Raw genomic sequence first — 19,817 nt, 5'->3', positions numbered from 1 at the left:
CACCCGCCCGCGGCGCCGCCTCAGCCCCGGCCCCCTCCCCTCAGCTCCCGCCTCGCGCCCCCGGCCCAGGTGCAGCGGCCGGCGCTGCCCCGCCCGGGCCCGCCCCGCCCCGCCGGGCGGCAGCCACTCGCGGCGGCCGGGCCGGAGGCGAGCGGCGCGCATTGGCTGGGGGGCGCCGTCCGTCAGGCGCCCCGCCCGCCCCCCGGCGGCGCTGGGGAGGGTCCGGGCAGCGCGGCAGGCGGGCGGTGCGCGCGGCGCGGCTCGGGGCGGCTCGGAGCGGAGCGGTGCCGCCGGGGGCGCGGGGCTGCGGCGGGCGCCGGGCTGGCCATGGCGGTGTCCGCGCCGCCCGTCATCGCCGCCACTTCCAGCGGCGGCGCGGGGGGCTCGGGCGGCTTGTTCCGGGCGGACCCGCTGTACTCCAGCCCCGCGGAGTCCCCGCGCCTCACCAACAGCCTCGTCAACTCTTTCCTCGGCGGCGGCAGCGGAGGAGGAGGAGGAGGAGGAGGAGGCGGCGGCGGCGGAGGGGCCGGGGCGGGCGGCGGCGGCGGCAACGAGTGTAAGATGGTCGACCTGCACGGGGTGAAGGTGGCCTCGTTCCTGGTGGAGGGGCAGGAGCTGATCTGCCTGCCGCAGGTCTTCGACCTCTTCCTGAAGCACCTGGTGGGGGGGCTGCACACGGTGTACACCAAGCTGAAGCGCCTGGATATATCGCCCGTGGTGTGCACGGTGGAGCAGGTCCGCATCCTGCGCGGGCTGGGCGCCATCCAGCCCGGCGTCAACCGCTGCAAGCTCATCACCAGGAAGGACTTCGAAACTTTGTACAACGACTGCACCAACGCCAGGTGAGCGCCGCGGGGCTGGGGGGCTGCGGCCGGCCCCGACCAAACTTTTCCCCTCGCGGTACCTCGGGCGCTCCCCCCCCCCCCGCCCCCTTTTTCTCCTCTTTTCCCTCAAAGTTCCTCCGCCCGGTGCCCGTTACACCGCCGCAGTTTCCAGCTCCGGCTATGAGGGGGCCCGGCCGCCAGCTTCACGTCCCCCAGCACCCCCCCGGGCCCCCCGCAGCCCCCCGGGTCCCCCCGCCGCCGGGTGCCGCCGGGCTCCGGGCAGCGGCTCCGGGCCCGATCCCGGCCGCTCCCTCAGCGAGCTCCGAGCAGCGGCCGGGACAGCGACCCCGCTAATTAACCCTAATCAACGGGGGCGCCTCAGGGGTGCCCCCCTGCGCTCCCCTGTGCCCGTAACGCCTCCTGGTGCCGCGGTGGTGCCGCCGTGCCCCGCCGCGACACCCGCACCGCACCCGCCGCTGGGAGCCGGGACGGGGCCAGCCGCTGCCGGCCTCCCCGAGGGGCTCCCCGACATCCCAGAGCCGCTCCGAAACGCGTCCGGGACCTGCCTGGCGTGCAAGTTGGCTGGTAAAGAAGCGCACCGATAAATGTCTTTGACCAAAGTTTTTCCGCAGGGAAATAGGGGGAGCCGATCTGGCGATGCAGCCTTCTGCTCCCTTACCGCCGGTGTTTAGAGATCAAGAAGTGCTGGAGCGTTAAGTGCTTCAAGCGTGTGTTTCACGACTTTTTTTGTTTTTTCCTTTGGCCAAGACTTCTGACCGCGCTAGGAAAAAGCAGAGAGCGGCTGAGAAGTGAGGCCGGGGAGCAGGAGCTGGTGCTGCGGTGGGGGCTCTGCGGAGCAGCCGCTGCCACCAGCACCTAGGCAGAGGCTGAAGATGTGGTGGGAGCGCTGCCGGGGGGGTCACACGGGGCAGAAGTCGGTCAGACGGGGCAGAAATGGGTCTGATCGCATTCAAAGCTCTCTGCTCAAGACAGACGTTCAACACATGCATGTAAGCACAAGCTCTTCGTGCCCGGTTACGAAAGCACTATTGATTTCTACCTGTTCAGGAGCAGCAGATCCCTTTACGTTTTCTCGAGTGCTTCTCGCTTATTAAAACATCGCTCTGCCTTTGCTTATATCTCTTGAAAATGCCCCTAATCAGAATGACCTACTGATACCAATGTGTTACTGCCTTCGTGGTTTTAGATGTAATGTATGATAAATGTTATCAGCGCATACAAAACTTTTCTCAAGTATTGTAACTTAACAATGTTAATTGTATTCTACCATGCATAGCTCGTCATTTTATTTAAAGATTTTTTTTTTCTTTGAACAGCCCATATTTCATGGTAGAGAAAGTTGGATAAAAATAGCTTAATACATGTGATCCAATTCTCATTTGCTGTGAGCTGACCTGGGAACTACTGCGGCGCGTGGTACCGTACCTTACTAATAAAATGGGATGGGACTGCTAGCGACTGCGTATGCACTAGTTAGATTCTGGATCTGGGAAGTGAAGTATTGAAAAAAATGTTGTCTTTTAGAGAAAAACAACAACAACAACAAACCCTTAGATATGTGTTGTTCCACTGCATAACTCAAGAATTAATTTGAACTGAGAATATTGTGCATTGCTCTTGTAATCTCTGTTTTTGCTGCTAATTGATATGAGTGTATGTATAATTAGAACGCTGTAGAAGCGTGGTTTTAAACTCAAAAACTGTTGGAAAAAGCAATGAGAAACTTTGGCTATCATTTTGTATGTTAGCTGACTCTTAAGAATCACCATCTCTTACATTGGTGTACACTTTTAATTGTTTTTTAGTTGGAATGCAAACCATCAATTAATGTATAATTGAAAAAAGAGATTTTAGTTCTGCATAGTCTATTGGATTATTTTTTTAGCTGAGCTTGTCTGCAGAGCTCTTCAGAAATGCAGAGAAATAGATGTAAGCCAAAGTTTCCGTATGTTTCGTGTTTGTAACACTAGTTACCTGTCTGCCATCTTTGACCTTTGTATTTCGTAAACAGCATGCGTGTAATTTGCATCCACACGTAAACAAAATATTCCTAACTTTGATCATCATTAATGAGTGCCATGTAACCTAACTTGGGAGCAAGGTTTGTAAAATGAAACTAGCCATTCAGTTCACTGCAAGCACCATCTTCAAGTGCATGGTGAATACAACATGCTTCCAGGATTTAGTTACTAATTTGTAATATCTTGGAAATTTACATAAATTGAGGAACAAATGCTTAATTTTAGTAGAAAAGCATTAGGTTTACTTAAAGTAGAAGACTATAATCAAGCTTCATTTTAAAAACGAAACATAACTGTGGAGAGAACATGTCTGTGACAGTAAATATATCAGTCCTTAAATATCACAATGAGTAGGGTCATAACGTCTTCTGCAGGGCTTCTGTATTTGACGGCTGTTGTCTGCTGAAAAAGGCAACATCGGTCTGGTTTGTTCATTAAATAGTAAGTAAAACAGTACACGAGAGAGAATACTTCCCAGAAAGCAGCATTTTAGTACATGGCTTATTTTTTGTTACGATTTACAGTGTCCAGGTCAGCTAATATTTTGAATTACTTTGACTTTTCACAAATAAGAAAAGGTTTTAGAAATGAAGTTAAGCAGGAAATGCAGGCATTTTATGAGATAATGAGGGTCTAGTTGTGTTGTCTATTAAAAGCTACCCAATAGTCAGCAGTACTCAGTCTTTTATAAGGAGAATGATGTCAAGATTATAATTAATGCAATCTAGTCATGTAGCACCACACAGAGCTCCTGTGTGTATTGATTTTTAAATGCGGACATCTGATCACATAAACTTCTTTGGCTAAGTAAATATTTAGCGTGCATTTGGACTCAGCCAAACTAGTGAATTTTGGAAGTAGTGGCATATTGAAATAAGAAATGATCAATTTCCCTTTCCTTTTTCTTCCTCTGAGGAGAGATTTACTTAAAGCATGCTCTTGAGAGTTAGCACCAGCATAGTGGATTCTGTAAAGAGAGGCAGAAGTGAATTTTTCCACTCTCTGAGTGAACTAATTATACTTTTAGAAAAACAGTCCAAGTTCTTTTTGGACATATTGCACGTCTGCGCTTCTTCAAAAGTACTAAAATACTTGAACGTTCTCATCAGAAGCATATCTAATCTGGAGAAACCTTGATTAACGTTCCCTTCTCTTTTCGTGGCAATAGAGCTTCCCATTTGAAGTGTAACATGCTTTTCCTCCAAGATGGAGTATTTGTATGTTTCCTGCATGTGTATATGCATAATACATATGTAATTTTCTACTGAGACTTGTACAACTGAAAAATACTGTGTTTTTGTAGCAAAGACAAAAAAGCCAAACAATTAGGTATTAATGATATTCTTGTTGCATATTCAAAAGGTCTTTGCAAGCATTTCTTCTCCTTTTTTTCTTTTCACCATTTCAACCTGCAGAACTCTTCACTGTCACTTCAAATCACACAATTCTACAAAGATAAAACAACATTTAAACTCATTTGCTTTGGGAGGGAAATTGAGCATTTGCACCCAATAAGCCTGATTGTGGAACTGCATGCAAATTGTGTTTTGATTTATCTCTTTTGCACTTTTTTCCATTTGAATTGATCTTGCATTAATTTTGCCAAGCGGCTCTGTGAGGCTGCAGATGTTGCCCTGTGTTTAATAAATCAATGAGACAGATCTGAATGAATCACTTCAGATGGATTCTCTGCTCGGTTTGATGTCTAGATGTTATTCTTAGCTTGTTATCATGACAGATGCATTAATGTTCCCATACACTGCCAGCAATGTCAAAGAGATTGAAGCTTTTAAAGTGGCGGTATCCCCTTTTCCCCCTTCTGTTAGAAGAGCTAAGTCGCCTTTAGGAATAGGGCAGAATATAAATTTAATCGTGACATTATTGTGGGGAAGATGCTAAACTTCGGGCAGTATTACAACACAAAGTCACGCAAATACAGACTCACGTAGAATGATTAATTATTCCAAAATAGTGGAGATCAATATTAAAATCTAAACATAGGTAGCTCCTTAATAGAGTAACCACTTTCTCGACATTAATATTTCATTGCAATAGGAATGATCCGAATAAATAATATAAGACTAGAACATGTTAAAAGTGTTACTATAAATAGAATATCGCTGTGTCCAAATTGATTACAGGCTGAAGCAAGGCTTTCTTTAACAAAACAAAAACACACCAAAAAACAAAAACCAAGAACTATTATACTTACTGTTTCTTGTAGACTTAAATGCATCTGGATTCAACATCTGTTAGATGCAAAATAGGAAAACCAGTTTATTGTGTTTCCAGTCTGACTTACCGTTTAGTGCCAGATATATTAGGAAAGTTGTCGGTCGCCATTAATTTCTGATCTGAATAGTCTGGTAGCCATTATCTTGGACAGAACCTGTGGAACGCAAATCATAAAAGAGGCTGGAATGTGTCTTTGTGGAAGGGTTTTAAATTCTGGAAAAGACTGCACAAAGTGTAAAGTACTCTGCCATGAATAATGAAGATCTATTTCCCAAGTAGGCTATGCACAGGTTTTATTGCCTTTTATTCTTCAGTGTTTATTAAAACACTTGCGGTCTTCCTTCCCTTTCTTTAGAAGGTAGAATAGTGCTTTGTGACTTGTTCCCATCAGTTTGTTAAACCTTACTTCTTAGTCTGATGCTTTATTTTTAAGACATTAAAAGTTATCAAGAACGTTGCTCGCCCTGATCTCTCCCCTGAACAGAAGAACTTTTGACTCGCTGTCATTAAGGCTTCTGAGAATAAAGTGGAGAAACTGGCTGTAACAGATCTAGATTTATGTTGGTATTCTTGCTCCAGTAGTTCCAGTTTGATAAAGGAAACAATATATGTAATAGAAATTCACAGTTTATTCAAATGAGTTTAAGCTGTAGCATTGTTATATTTGCCTTTCTTTCGCCAATATATCAATGTGTGGCAATAGCATTATACTTAGCGAGCTTCCAGAACTGGCCAGCCCTGTAGAGGGGAAATCGTTCTCACGCTGGGCTGCTGTTGGACACGCAGCCTGTTTGTGTCTGCGCGTTTGTTTTCGAGGCAGGCGAAAAGGAACTTTGGTAGAACCGAGGAGCGCTGCAGAGATCACGGAGTTAGAAAATCGTGGCTGGGTGTAGGGCAGCGGCCTTAGAGTGAGAAGCTCGTATCTTCCTACCTTAAATATTTTCTACAGGATTACCAAAGTGAGCATTCGGAGGTGGTTTATGAAATGGCATCTTGCTCTTGTCATTGATAGCAGACTAGAATTGCGTAAGAGCTGTTTGTCAGTATCAGCGTTAAAAAGCTCTTGAAATCCGGGCTGGAGAAACCCCTTCTGACTGCGCTGAGGCCAACCTCCCTTTCCTACCAATAAAAGTTTGTCTGAACAAGGGCAAAGAACTTGGAAGTAGTTTAGGATATGTGCCCTTCTCATCAAAGGTGGGATGCTTTTGCCTAAAACCTGCATTTGTTTCTTTCCGTTTATTTGGTCTATTAAATACCAATGAAAGAAGTATGCAGATTTGGCATTTTTGCAGGCGCTATTTTTTTGGCCTAATCCTGTTCTTGGTGAACGTAGGATCTCTTATCTTTCCTCTGCACGTTCTAGAGACTATAATTTTGAGTTTTCTGAAGTTATGAACAAAACCATCCAAATCCTTCATGTAAAATATCTATAAAAGAAAATAGATGCAAACTTCTAAAAGTTACATGATTATCTGTAATAAAGCCCTGTAAGTGTATGGAAATGCAGTATTTTAAGGGTATTAAAAATGTGAGCAACACAAATAGCAAAAAAGACAAGTAGTTAGGATACCGCAGCCTGTGATGTGTTCTTGGTGTAAGCTAAGGCAAGATGTGTGCTATGATTAAGCGTTTTACTGTGCACAGGTACGTTAGTTAGTAATAATTTGTAGTGATTTAGGTTTATCCTGCTTGATGCTAGCGCTGTCCCTTGGGGCTACATGCTTTTGACCTTTGTTGCCTCTTTGTAAAGCGTGGTATCCAAAGTGACTGTGTGATGGGGTTCGCCCTCCCTCCCCACTCTGCAGCCTGCAAGAAGCACCGATCCCTGTTAGTTTACGTACTTTGATATCTGCCCCGAAAGCTCTGATACCCAAATTCTCTAAAACTTAAATTTGTTTGTTTTCCTTTCTTTCTTTCTGGTAGCACAGCTATGTTGTTCGTGTGCACAGAGAAAGTTTATTGTCACTAACAAGTGTGGGGAGCTTATATTTCCTTGTCAGTACATCTTGACCTGCTAAGCCCATTTTGCTCATTAAAATATATTGTGTCAGAGCCTTTATTGACTTGGTTAAAAATACCACTTCCCCAAAAAGTAAGAACCCAAACAAATGAATAGTGCTTGCTTTATTCCCACGCGGTGTCTTAAACCAGATTGTTTAGCAGTGTATGTTGTTATGTGTATGTTCAGGTATAAAATGTTCAATTGCAATTGTGTCTGACGATCTTATCAAGCTTCTGGAAATTGATATCTGGTAACAGCATTTAACCTACATCTAGTCTATCTGCTATTTATGTGATGGGTTAAAAAGAAAAAGTAGTATCGATCTGTCGCTGGATTAAAGTTTGAAATCGGCAACAGCATGAGCACAAAAGGCTTTTTTTTATGATTTCTCAGCTTGCCATTGATCTACCAGTTTTATTGCATTCATTATTTATTAAAAGAATTTGCAAGCTAAACATAACGTTAAGCTAGTTTGCACACAGGGACTGCACTTAGGAAATTGAATGGAAATTGCATTAGAGATGAACATCTGTGCTATTTTTCCACTCGTGTGTTTATGGGTTTGTATAAAAGGTGTATTGGATTAACAGTTATAACCATTATAGCTTGCAGCAATATGTTAGAACCCTAAGCATTTAGTAGTTGTGTAGAAGGGAGATTATTTTTGCTTATACTAAAAAGTATGGTAATACCATCACAAACATTGCTTTTGTTAGGTTGTTCTTTATTAATGGGCTTTTTAGCTGTAACATATTTAAAAAAAAAAAAAAAAAAAGAAAAAACACCACTAACTTGAGGTATCTAGCTATAGTGTGGATGCAGTCTCTTATCAATGCTACATAAAGCTCCATTAGTATTGTCATTAATCGAAGGTTTCTGGTGACAGCGTTAGTTAAGGATAGCAGGACACATATTTTGCATATAAACATCAAAGTATTGAAATGAAACATAATTTTATAATATACAATAAGTATTGAAAAGATCTTTAATATATGTTCCTTTACATTTTCCTAGCAATTCAACTAATTTTCTGACCTTTAGCAGGTCCTTTCTGTGGTGTATTATATCAGTGAATCAGGTGAAAAATCTTAAATATTTAGAAATCTTTTTCCACTTCAGTTCACAAGTTCAGCTGCCCTCAGCACTGTGTCTAGTTACATGTGACATATAAAGTGTAAGGTGGATCTAGAATTTTCTGGTCACCATCTATAATGCTGGTGGTCTGCCTCTTTTTGTTTGTGCTGTTTCTGTGAAATAGATTATTTTGATTAAATACCTGATGATTGAATAAGGAAAACAAAGGAAAAATTACTTAGGGGGCTTTGAGCGAAAAGCGTGTTTTTAGAATTAAGATGTTACCTATTTTATTTGGTCTAAAAGTATGTGCAGTCTAGTCTGTTTATGACTAGAAAGTACTGAAATATGTCACGCTTTGCATCATCAGTGCACTTTCCTTTCAGTTTTTCTATTCAAGACTCAACCTGATACACCTCACCAGCTTGCAGGACTGTTAAGGGTTTCCTGTGCGAAGAAAAAGAAATGTTCTTCATGCCAGAAGGTTGCACGTATTCTTTCAAATGCCACCTCTGCATTTTGCTGTCTCACAGGATGAACCCTGTTAATTCCTAAGAGTGTTTTGGACAGAGGTAGTTCTGGTTTCAGTTTAAACAAGCTTGATGCTCTTGATCCCCACTGTTTTGCACTCAGGGTTAGTAGTGGTCCTCGATACTGGTCCCAGCCTTAGGCCCTTCTCATCGCAGTCCTCTTGTGATACCACGTTTCAACGGCCCTGTAAGCAGAGGTAGGAATTAGATTTTAATATGGGATCCATATAGCTAGTATATATACACCTTTCTGTATATATAGAATTTTTCAAAAATCAAGAGTGATTTCCAGGATTTGGAAGAGAGGCTTGGGAATACTTCAGAAACTTAGTTTTAATTCCATTTGCTGCAGACACGAACTAAATTTCCTACACATACTTGCATGGCTTTCTAAACGTCCTTAATTTTATGATACTTTCCACAGCCATATTAAGTGCATGAAATTCTCAGCATGTAATTTCATTTGGAATTCTGTCCGGTCTGTAGCAAAATAATATTTAGCTTAGGATGCCCTCGTGCCGCTTTCAGTCAGCAGCACATTGAGTCATTTCGTTCAGCTGCTTCAAAGCCTGTACGCAGACAGTGAAATTAAAGCAGAATGCTCTATTCGTAAAGTTAATCAAAATTATTTTGCAGCGTAACTCTAGAGAGTTCCAAAGCCGTTGTACGTAGCGGAGTCGTAGGGCTGTGGAGGTTGGCAGGGACCTCTTGAGATCTCGTCCAGCTCCTGTGCTCGAGCAGGGTCAGCTAGAGCGGGTTGTCCAGGTCAGGGCAGGTTCTGAGTATGTCCAAGGATGGAGACTGCACAGCCTTTCTGGGCAGCCGCTTTACAGAAATGAAATAATTGGGATGCGGAAGAAAGCCTTTTATTGGATTACATGGGAGTTGTTGAAGCTGGGCATGCACATTGCAGCAAGTCGCGGGGACGGTCCCTGACCGAGCGGCTCGTCACTCGAGCGGGCAGATACGGACGCGCTGCCGTTGTACCTGGCCTTGCGGGAGCAGAATGTGAGTTGTAACCTGCGAATCGTCCCGGTCACATTTAGATTGTGCTTGCTCTGTCTCAAAAATTATTTCCTGAAATCCTACGTGCGTGTGCTGATGAGTTGACTTGTCATATTCCCTGGTGCTGCCAAAGGAGGTGTTTTTTTTTTTTAATTTGCAATACAAAATTGGGATGGCAGTAATAAAACTCTTAGTGCAGATATTGTGCCAGTAGGGGGATTTAGTTACCTGAGTGTTACAGTAACCTAAGAGTTGCTAATTAAGAAGATCATGCTCGTTTAAAGAAAAACTGTTAAATGTACTTCTGAGCAGGACATTTAAAATGCTGCGTGCTATGTTTTTTCTTATGCATGTATCAGTTGTTTTTAGCTAGCGCAAGTTACACGTGATAGCTGATGGCCTGTTTTTATAACAGTTAATAAGAAAAGGTCCTGTGTCAGGGAAATGTTCTCCCAGTTGCTTTTTGCAAAGCTGATGAAGGAACCTGGCTCTGCTGCTGCGTGTCTCTGGAGCTGCCTCTTGTCCTCATACTTTGAACTTTGTCTTCTGCTGAAGGAAAGCAGTTCTCTCGAGATTCTGAGATAATACTGAAAAATAGAAGTAGGAAAAAATGCAGAGTTCTTTCCAATGAGATTTAAAATACGTATCTTAAAAAACAAACGCTCACAAAACCAGAAAAAGCTAGTTATGGTCAAAATGCTGGCAGTTAGCATGGATATTTTGCTGTTTTCTGAAACAAGACCTAAGGTAATGAGCTCAGATAACATTTTTTCTCTGTTGAATGAGCTTATTATTGAAATATGTCTTTGTAGCTATTTTTTGTAAGCTTGTGGGGCTTTATTTAGCCTTTGTATGCAGCACTTCATGCATCTGATACAGAAATACCTTGAGTTGAGCATGCTGTCATTAAGAAATCATTTTTACCAGCTGGGTGGTTGTTCTGACTGCTTTGCAGAGAACCAAGATACATAATAGAGTGATCTGTCAGTGTATTTGGTACTCTTCGTTGCGAGGCTTGCTAAATACGCCGCACTTCTTGCTCCCCTTCCGCATCGCACAGCTTTGTAGCCCAGCAGCGCGCCGTGCTCCTGGCTCTGGGCTCTACCTGGGCGGAAGGGGCGAGGCGTTGCTGCCTGCCTTCGCAGCCGTGGTGCATCTTTCAGAAGGAGGCCTCAGAAAAGATTTGGCTTTGTTCATCTGTGAAGGAAGATGAAGATAAGCCAAGCGTCCGAGTCCTTCTGCTCGCGTATTTTGAAGAAACTTTCTGTAAAAACGTTTTTCAGAAAGACACCTAGATTTTTATTTCATTAATTCATGATACTATGAAATCCACATTCTTGTTCCCTATTCCAAACTTAGGTTTTAATAAAACAGTTATGTAATCAGCCCTGTCAGGCATTAAAGCCAGGTAGGTTAGGGACTGATTGAACCAGCACTGTGTTTGATTTAAATAGTGCATTGTATTAGGGTCTGAATGGTTTGTGCTTTTATATTACATCTCCAAGTGTAGGTAGGATGAACCTTGTTGCATTGGCTTCTCCTAACCTACAGCATGTTTATCTTTTTCAGTGTAACTCCTTTTCTAATGTTTGTCAGCCAGACAAAAATACAAACCTTGTCTGTGCTGGTTGTCTCTACCTGTGTGCTACAAAAGGTAAGTGAATGCAGCCGGCCCTCCCAGTGCCCGGATGATCAATGCAGACATCTCTCAATTCCCTGAGATGAGTGGATGCTTCTAAAAGGAATCGTGGTTATCTATAAGTTACTGTCATGCCACAGTTGGTAGTAATAGGTGCTCCACGTGTCTGCTTTCTAGGGAAAGAAAGGAAGGAGAAAAGGCCATCACGCACCACATCTGATGCCCACTGACTTCTGGCTCACAGTGGAGTTGCCTCACAAAGTGCAAACTCTTACTAGGAGTTGGTTTCTGATTTACAGGGAGAAGAAAGAAGGCAGAGGGAGGCTGAGTTGGAAGCTCTGGGCTGCAGCCAGCATGCTTGAGGAATTCCGTCCTTTAGCACCTGCGCAGGCAGGCAGGGGGATCCAAGGCAGGCTGAAGCTGCTGTGCAGCGTGTGCAGCAGGCTGGTATGGTCAGACCACGGTAGAATTCCTGCAAGAAATCTGATGATCTGTGCATTACATGCATAATACATTGGATTTATTGCTGCACGTATTCTGTGATGTATCGGTGGTTATTGAATTGTTTTTTTCAAGTTACCTGTGGCGAATGTTTCCGACTCGTGAACCTCTTTTTAACCTCTAAACATTACACTGGGAGGAGGGGGATGTTTTTTCACGCTGATGTTCATTCTTCTGCTTTCTGATAAACGGCTCTTTTCCAACATCTTATGCATACAGAGCAGCTTATCTGATGATGTCACGTTGTTTCCAAAATAATCCCCTTTGACCTGCTGTGCTATGAGAATTTGAGTGATGGCAAACAAATCAACCGACAATAAGGGGGCAAAGCACATTTTTAGTTAAATACTTAGGATGACTGTTTAGTTGTTACATGACTGTGAGCAAAATTGGAAACTTCATTTTTCTGCTGTTGATTTTCATAATGCCCTGTTGCCAAAGAAATGGTTTTAACCTGCCCTTTTGTCAGAGCAGATAGTTTTTGTTTTCAGTTCACCCTGTGGGTTGAAGTGATGCTGTTAAGAGTCTTAAAACATGGACAGTCGGTGGGTGGGTATGTGGATAGCAAGACAAATCCATGGGAGATTTAACTGAATTCTTAACGCTTAAGTGCGAAGGAGTATGTTAGTATTTGGCTATAAGCTTTTCATCCAACAGGAGCGAGCAACTGTGAGACTGAGTGAACGTGAAGGCTTTCCTCCTTATTTGAAGGGAGAGATTGCTATGCTCCTTTTGACTGCACTGCTGCTAAAATTCTGCAATGGAGCTGTTGCAGATCTAGAATCTTTCAATTGATTTCAGTGGATTTAAGATCAGGAGCATAAAAGGCAGTCAAAACTAAATGCATATCCATAAGCTAATCTCTAAGTCACTTTGGCCCACACCAGGAGAGTTTGTACACAAATTCTGAAGTACAATAATTAAATAATCCCTTAGTAATCAGTAATATCCCCGGCATATTTAGTAGATCTCATATTCAGATAATGTTAATTACTCTTTTAAGTCCCATACGCTCATACGGAAACGTAAAGTACTAGTGGAACCCCAAAACATTCAGGTAAAGAATTTCTGTGTTTTGGAGTTCTTCTGATGAAAGACACTACGTGGGCCAGAGGTAGTAAGGCTCAATAAATGTGTGATCGCGTTACTTGGTGAACTGCTGCCAAGATGAGGGGATTACTGATTATTGGGTGTTCATGCAAACCTCTATTGGAATTTCTGCTTTTCATGTTGTAGAAAGCGTGTGATGTTGGTGATTAATTTATTTTCCACAGAGTGGTTGCATTTTTGTGCTACTGAAGGGATTCCTCTTTAATTTTTCATTTCTAACAGTTTTCTTTAAACTTTCTAACACAAATTTCATAGCTAAAGTAGTTTTGGAAGTTTTGAACCCTGAAAGAATATTAAAAAATAGTGGTGGAAAGCAACTTTTAAATTTGCAAATTGCGGGCTGCACCACAGTCAAGAGATTTGCTTTCTTTGGAGGCAGTCTACTGACTGTTTTTACTGTGTGCCAGCTACTTGCAGATGATCTGCTGAACCAGGATAATTTATATAAATAGTGTGTTAGTTTTTGAGTATTTATTTTTCCTTCAGCAGAAGTAGGTATATCTTGAGCTACATGCAGGAAATTACCAATTTGAGTTTTTATGGCAAAATGGACTATCTTAATGAAATATGCCTACAATCGTTCCTTCACTACCTTAAATATTACCTGCAGTATGAAAATAATACTTGGAAAAGTTTTTGTAGGTTTGATGAGACTCAAACTCCATCATGAATGGTTCTTAATTTAAACAATGTTTTCTTTTCAGTTTATATATTTAATTTTTTAACTCAAACACAGCATCTCTGTACTACAGAAGTAATGGAGAGATGCTAAATTATATGCCAACAAATTACATTAAGTCATGCATGTACTTGACTAATAGTGCACAATGCAAGAAATATGCAAAAGGTCTTTACGTTGTAATTAAGCATCGACAATGATGTTCAACATTTTTGTACACATATTCCAAGTACTAGATAACAGATTACTACACTAATCTGGCATTTCTTTTTTTTTTTTTTGTAGTTGGGGAAGAAAAAGCATTTATACAGCTTTCATGTACAGGTTGGTTACTATAAGCTTGTTCTCATGTGTAAGTTGAACGTTGCTGTTATTCATAGATCCTTAACTTGAGGTGTCAAATACCTAATGGAGATTGAGCATTATCATATTTTATTTTTAACCAAAGGAGGGATGTTTAATTCTAAGTGAAAGGAACTGCATGTAAAGGGTGGTGGGAAAAATAACTTACTCTGCATCTTAACAGTTAAAAAGCAGAAAATGGCATTATATGTACTTCTTAAGAACATGCATTTCATAATGTTTTCAGTATCATAGGCAGCATCCCGACTGTTTAGCAAACTCTTGATTTGTTCTTGCAAGTAGAATTTAGCAAAGTTTTGATTTTTGGTAGCCACTGGTTCAAGCTCCTGGACGTGTTCAGAACAGGTTTTTTTTTTTCTATAACTGTTTACTTGAAAATTACTTTAGCAGATACGTTTTTTTGGAAATCAGATGTCTAAGAATCTTCAGTCTTCTTCAAGATCTATCAATTCTGTGTTCAAAGCAGTAGCTATTTTACAAGATACAAGGGATTGTTCATTGCAGGTATTCACTAATATCCATGGAAAAACCTTAATCTTCTTAAGCTGAGACTGAAACATGAATGGTAAACCACCAAGTACCTGTATTTCTGAATACTGTACAAGCATAAATCGTGGTCAGTGATTTTCTGGGAGATCTTATGCATTTTCTGAACTCACATGGCAGTTGGTGGACCACTTATTACTCATTCGGTTTTTGGTGGAAAACTCGGCCTTGTATGTCATTTAGACTTTGTGACACATGTAGCCTCCCAGGGCCTAATGACTTGTCTGCAGATGGGCTGTTATTTATTACAGTCATGTAGAATAAAATTGATTGTCTTCTAAAATTAATTTTTCATTTGCCTCCAGCTCTGCTTTAATAGAGGACACACAGTTGCCTGTTTGCAGAAATACTGTTTAATCACATTAATATCTCAGCCCCCCAGGCCGGTGAAGATAATTGTACAAACGAACAGCAAAATCTGTATCTTTAACTTCTTTTTATGATTAAATTATGCAAATGACTTATCTCCTGCCCTTCCAAGCACTAATCATCTAATTAGGAATGATGTGTTAAAGGGATGGTTTTGAATCAGGGGAAGGGGAGAATGGAGGAAGCAGAAAATGGGACCTGACAATGAAACTGCTGAAGGTACTGTAGTTGCAGAAGAATAATCTGTGTATTTGTTCAAAAAGCAATAATAAAGGCTTGTTGTGCTATTTTTGGTCTTGGTTTAGCGATGTTTTTCTTACGAACATAATTCTATTGGCTCTTTGTTCCTCATAATTTTCCACATTATCTTTAAAATTCAATTATTAAGGCTCAAGAATTCAGTCGCTTGTTTAAACGAGAACGGGAAGAGAAAGTATCTGGCTTTTCAGTGTAGTTTTTGGGTGCAAAGAATGCAAGTTCTGACATTGCTTTCATTTTTTTGTCACAGACATAAATTACTGGTGGAATGTTTTCATAAACATGTTATGGATGGGGAGGCTGCATTTCTTTCTCTACCCTCCAGCAATATGATTGAATTTTCTTGATCAATTTACACTTGTCTTTGTGTTCGTCATTATCACCCCAAAATTCTTCACAGAAGGACAGATGAGAAAACCTTGCTGAAGATGTCTTAACATACAAATGTTCTTAATACAAATATTTTGGAAGTAATTTTAGTACATGCAGCTAAGTATTACCAGAATTACAGGGTACTCAGTGGGAAGTTGTTTATTTTTGGATTAGACGGTGGTGGGGTTCATTTGAAGCTTAACAGATAAATTGCCATGAGAGCTTCAAGCAAAACGGTTTTCCTCTTAGGGTAGGAGATTCTATGATACTGAAGGAGCAAATAATCCCAGACTTAGTTATTTTTTTTTTTCCTTTAGATTTGCTGGATCCAGATATTTACCACCATAGAGATAACAATAGAGGCCTTGTACTTATCTTGATCCCGTGTGAGAAATCAATGGAGAGAGTGGGGGACAAGCATCCAGCTGCCATTCTTCATGCAGTTGAATTTCCTAATGCTGATGGCTTTTTGCTGATGTGCTGTAGTATGGTAGGACTAATACGGAGGTCAGGACATCTTACATGGGCATCTACTGAGATAACTCATTGCAACTGGTACAAAGTACCATCTCTGAATGCTAAGTTTGAGGTTTTAGCATCAGCAGGGAATCAAAAAAAAAAGTGTCGTCAATAGTTTGAATTTACTGACTGTGACATACAGGCAAATTGGAGGAAGGTGGGTGTGCAATAAGGATTCAGGTATCTTTTTAGTTTTTTTGTGTCCAGGCATGCTCAAGTCTTTATTCAGTTGCTCATTCAGATTTTCTTTTTTTTTAAATCTCTGTACTGGCCAATTTTCATTGAGCAATTACGTCTGGCAATAGACAGTAGATCTTGAACCATTTTATGATTTAAGTTGTTGATCTTGCAAGAATCTGGACAGGAAAGAATTAATCCTTGTAATTCTGTACCCTTCACAAAAGATAGATGTAGTAGTAGAGCTATCTCATGATTTTTCTTTGTATGTTTGTATTAAATCATTTAAGTACATTTCCTTGAGTTCTACCTCTTTGTGGGTTAATTATAAGGCTTACTTTAGAGCAGTTAATTCTCTCTGCTGAGATAGGCTATTAGATTTTTCAGTCACTGTCATCTTTCATAACTCAATGACATACGGTAAGACCTTATTGAATTGTGAGGTCTCCCAGATGTGAGGTTTTTTTTTGGCCAATCTTGACCTATCTGTGTATTTCAAAACTGCTTACTGCCTGTGCATGGCATGTTTAGAAAAGTAGAGATGAATGTGTTTCAGCTATTAGAATTACAAATTGGTCCTATACTTAAGAAATTAAATAATTATACCTGTGTAAAAGGGAGGAAATGTGATACCTGCTCCCTTTTTTTTTTTCCTCTATTTAATAGGAATTACATAGAATAACCCTAATTAAACTGTTTCAGTGCTGAAAAATGGGACACCTGCAGTTAGCATGCAGTTTGTGTGAGGGATGAACTTTTGGGGGGGAGTGTCCATTGCATGGCACTTAGTTTCAGAGTTCTCATCTTGATTTTTTTTTTTTTTTAAGTCTTAATTCTGTGGCAGTGATTCTGAATGTTAATGAGAAGATGGGTCATCTTTCCCAAGGCAGTAGTTTTTAGGTGACTGTTCAGGGGAAGAAGGAAGCTGCAACACAAATTCACTAGCCTGGGAAATAGGTTTCTTTGTGCACTGTCTGTAGCTCCTTGAATGCTTTAATAGAACAACTAAAAAAAATATTTTTCACTTGTCCTTGAGACTTGTGCACTTACAGTGCTATTCAATAGCTATTAATATTTTTCATACTAATGGAGTCCCAAATAGTAGCAGTTAGGTAGATAAAATAATCTTTTCAGTGGTTAAGGTAAAGGCTATTTCAGTATTAATCAAATTTGAGTTACATATTAAATTATTGCACAAAACACTAAGCCAGTATGAAGGTTCACTAATACGATTTTGAGAGAACACGTTGTCTGTGGTGAGTTCTAAGCCAATTGTGACGTTTATTTAGGAGCAATGAGAATTCTTGCAGGGGGTTGTCTTGAATAAGTTATTGATTTGTCTGCTAACTTCAGATTAGTTTAGAAATCCAAATGTGTTCCCTTCTGTGGTCGTCTTGTGGGTTGGGGTGATATCATATTTTTAAAGAAATACATAATTCTGTCATTGAAAGAGATTTTGGGCAAAGATTGAGAAACAGCAGAACATATAAATATTCACGTCTCAAGACCATTAATGTGAAAAAAGTGTGAAGTTTCTGGAATTGTCGATAGTATGGTACAAAACCATGTTCTTGATACTTCCTTTTATTCAGACAAATACCATTAGCAATTAGCTAATGTAACGGACCAATCCATCTTCACCCATATTGGTGAAACTCCAGTTTGATATACTGAAAGCAATACGTTCTCATGCTTCCTGTAGCAGTCTCGTGCATGCTGCTTTATCTCTTTCCAGAAGTTAACAGCAGATAAGGAGCGTGGAATGACATGTTAAGCACATTTGTGTGATCATGTATTAATACAGTTCTGTAGCTTTGAGTTTCTTAGTTTTCCAGAAATTGCTCAAGTTCTACTTTTTAATGACTCACATTAAAGATGTCAACTTGATTTACTGTGGACCTGTAGCTAGCTATGTGTGACTCAGTGTTGTTCAAGGCAGGAGATGGAATAGTTTTCAAATGCAGCCTTATGAAAATGTAATGGGAAGGTGGAGGGGAAAAAAACAACAGTGGGAACTTTGGAAGGATATGCGTGTTTTCTTTCAACTGTAGATGCTGTGTGTAGGTTACCCTTTGAGGTAGAGGTGTGTGTCTGTGTGTGTGTGTACATACATTAATTTAGCAGAATATATATATCTCTTTTGGTCGTATTTTGTATGTTTTAAGAGTTGGGAGAAACAATCATCAAAATAACCAGTGAAGCATAAGAAGGCAAAGGTAGAATTTCATAGCTGTATAGATATGCATGTTAATATGTTTCTAGGAATCATTCTGGTTTCTGCAACGCTTTATTAGACTTCGGTGTTCACAAGCCCTTGTTAGTAGCCATTCGGCATATTGTTTCAGAGCCACTTTCCTGTGATATCCCTTTGCCTATGTTCACATCACGCAGAATCCCCCTGCTTGCTGCTCTTTTTTGTTGTGTCCAGGGTAAGCTGCTGCCTTTCATGTTATGCTCCTTTCCTGCCTGTCCTCTCTATTGGTTTTGTTTCCTGACTTTGCTTCACAGACAGCACAGACCTCCCTGGTGGACTTCACAGATTTTTGTTGTATGATTTCATCCATGTTGTTCATTATGTTTTAGCAGGCATCGCCAGAAGCATCCACAGAGCTGTTTGTGTCGTCTTTTACGCCTGTTGCTAGGAGGACTAAAAATCTCGACGGTGCTTAGTGTTTTAAAAAACTTTAAAAATCAGTAGCTATCAAGCTGCATGATGGTTTATCTATTGTCCTGTTTGTATTTTTTTCTATTTCCTGTCCTGTGTCAGATGTTTAGGTTGTAAATTCTTTGTAGAAGGGAGTGTATTTTTTCTCTGTTATACTTTGTATGATTCAGCTGGGATCTGATCCGTGACTAGGGCTCTACAATTTTAATTTAATAGTACCTGTAGGAAGGAAGCTGTACTGTTAAATTTGCTGTTAATAAATTCATCAGCGCTGGTCTTTTTAAAGAAAAAGAGAAAAGGTGCAAGAAAGAGTAAGCAAAACAGTGATTTAATTCAAGTTCATTAGTACAAAATGTTCTTTATGCATGTTAATGTACATTTTATGTTAACATAATGTATCGGTAGTGGAGGAGCATCCAAGCAAGCTTAGCAATGGATCCGAACGTGACAGGAAGTGGGCAAAAGAAGTTCTTCATATGGAGGATTCCAAAAGCTCTTTGAAGAATTTGTGCAGTGTTTTATCTTTACCTTGTACAGATTAATGCTTGCTACATTAGGTTTCTTAGTGACGTGCTATACTTCTCATGCCATATGTGTATTAGCCATATATAATGTAAAGCAGAGATTGGGAAGGTGGTATTTTTCAAGTGAAGGCGTTGGTCTGTTTCTAAATTGGTGCATTGTAATGGTTCTCTGCATGTACAGAAGTCGTTTGGTGTTGCTATTAATATCGCAGGAAATGAATAGCTAATTTTGGCAGCGGACAGTGATTGTTCAGGGGCAGTAGGGGGCTGCTTAAATCATATTCACCTTTATAGATCATGCTGGTACATGTGTCTTATTTAATCGGTTGCTAAACCTTCCAACCCTCTGCCAGTAAATAGGATGAAATAGTAATGGAGAACAT

General features: G+C 40.9%; 1 protein-coding gene across 6 annotated transcripts in view; it reads left to right on the top strand.

The window, feature by feature from the left end:
• Positions 1–232: 232 nt before the first annotated feature.
• DACH2 (dachshund family transcription factor 2) overlaps positions 233–19,817 on the top strand; it is a 289,478-nt gene continuing 269,893 nt past the window's right edge. For 2 of the 6 annotated variants that reach the window (XM_083797538.1, XM_083797542.1), the window contains exon 1: positions 241–842. In XM_083797538.1, the coding sequence (XP_083653664.1) occupies positions 328–842 (515 nt within the window). In that variant the 5' untranslated portion in view covers positions 241–327. Of the gene's footprint in view, positions 843–19,817 lie in introns of all 6 variants that reach the window. The other 4 variants (XM_083797539.1, XM_083797536.1, XM_083797535.1 and 1 more) reach the window with 4 other exon arrangements.

The sequence above is a fragment of the Anser anser genome (assembly GCF_964211835.1).
Source record: "Anser anser genome assembly, chromosome: 13".
NCBI classification, from domain to species: domain Eukaryota; kingdom Metazoa; phylum Chordata; class Aves; order Anseriformes; family Anatidae; genus Anser; species Anser anser.
This window is presented reverse-complemented; position numbering and strand designations above follow the sequence as displayed.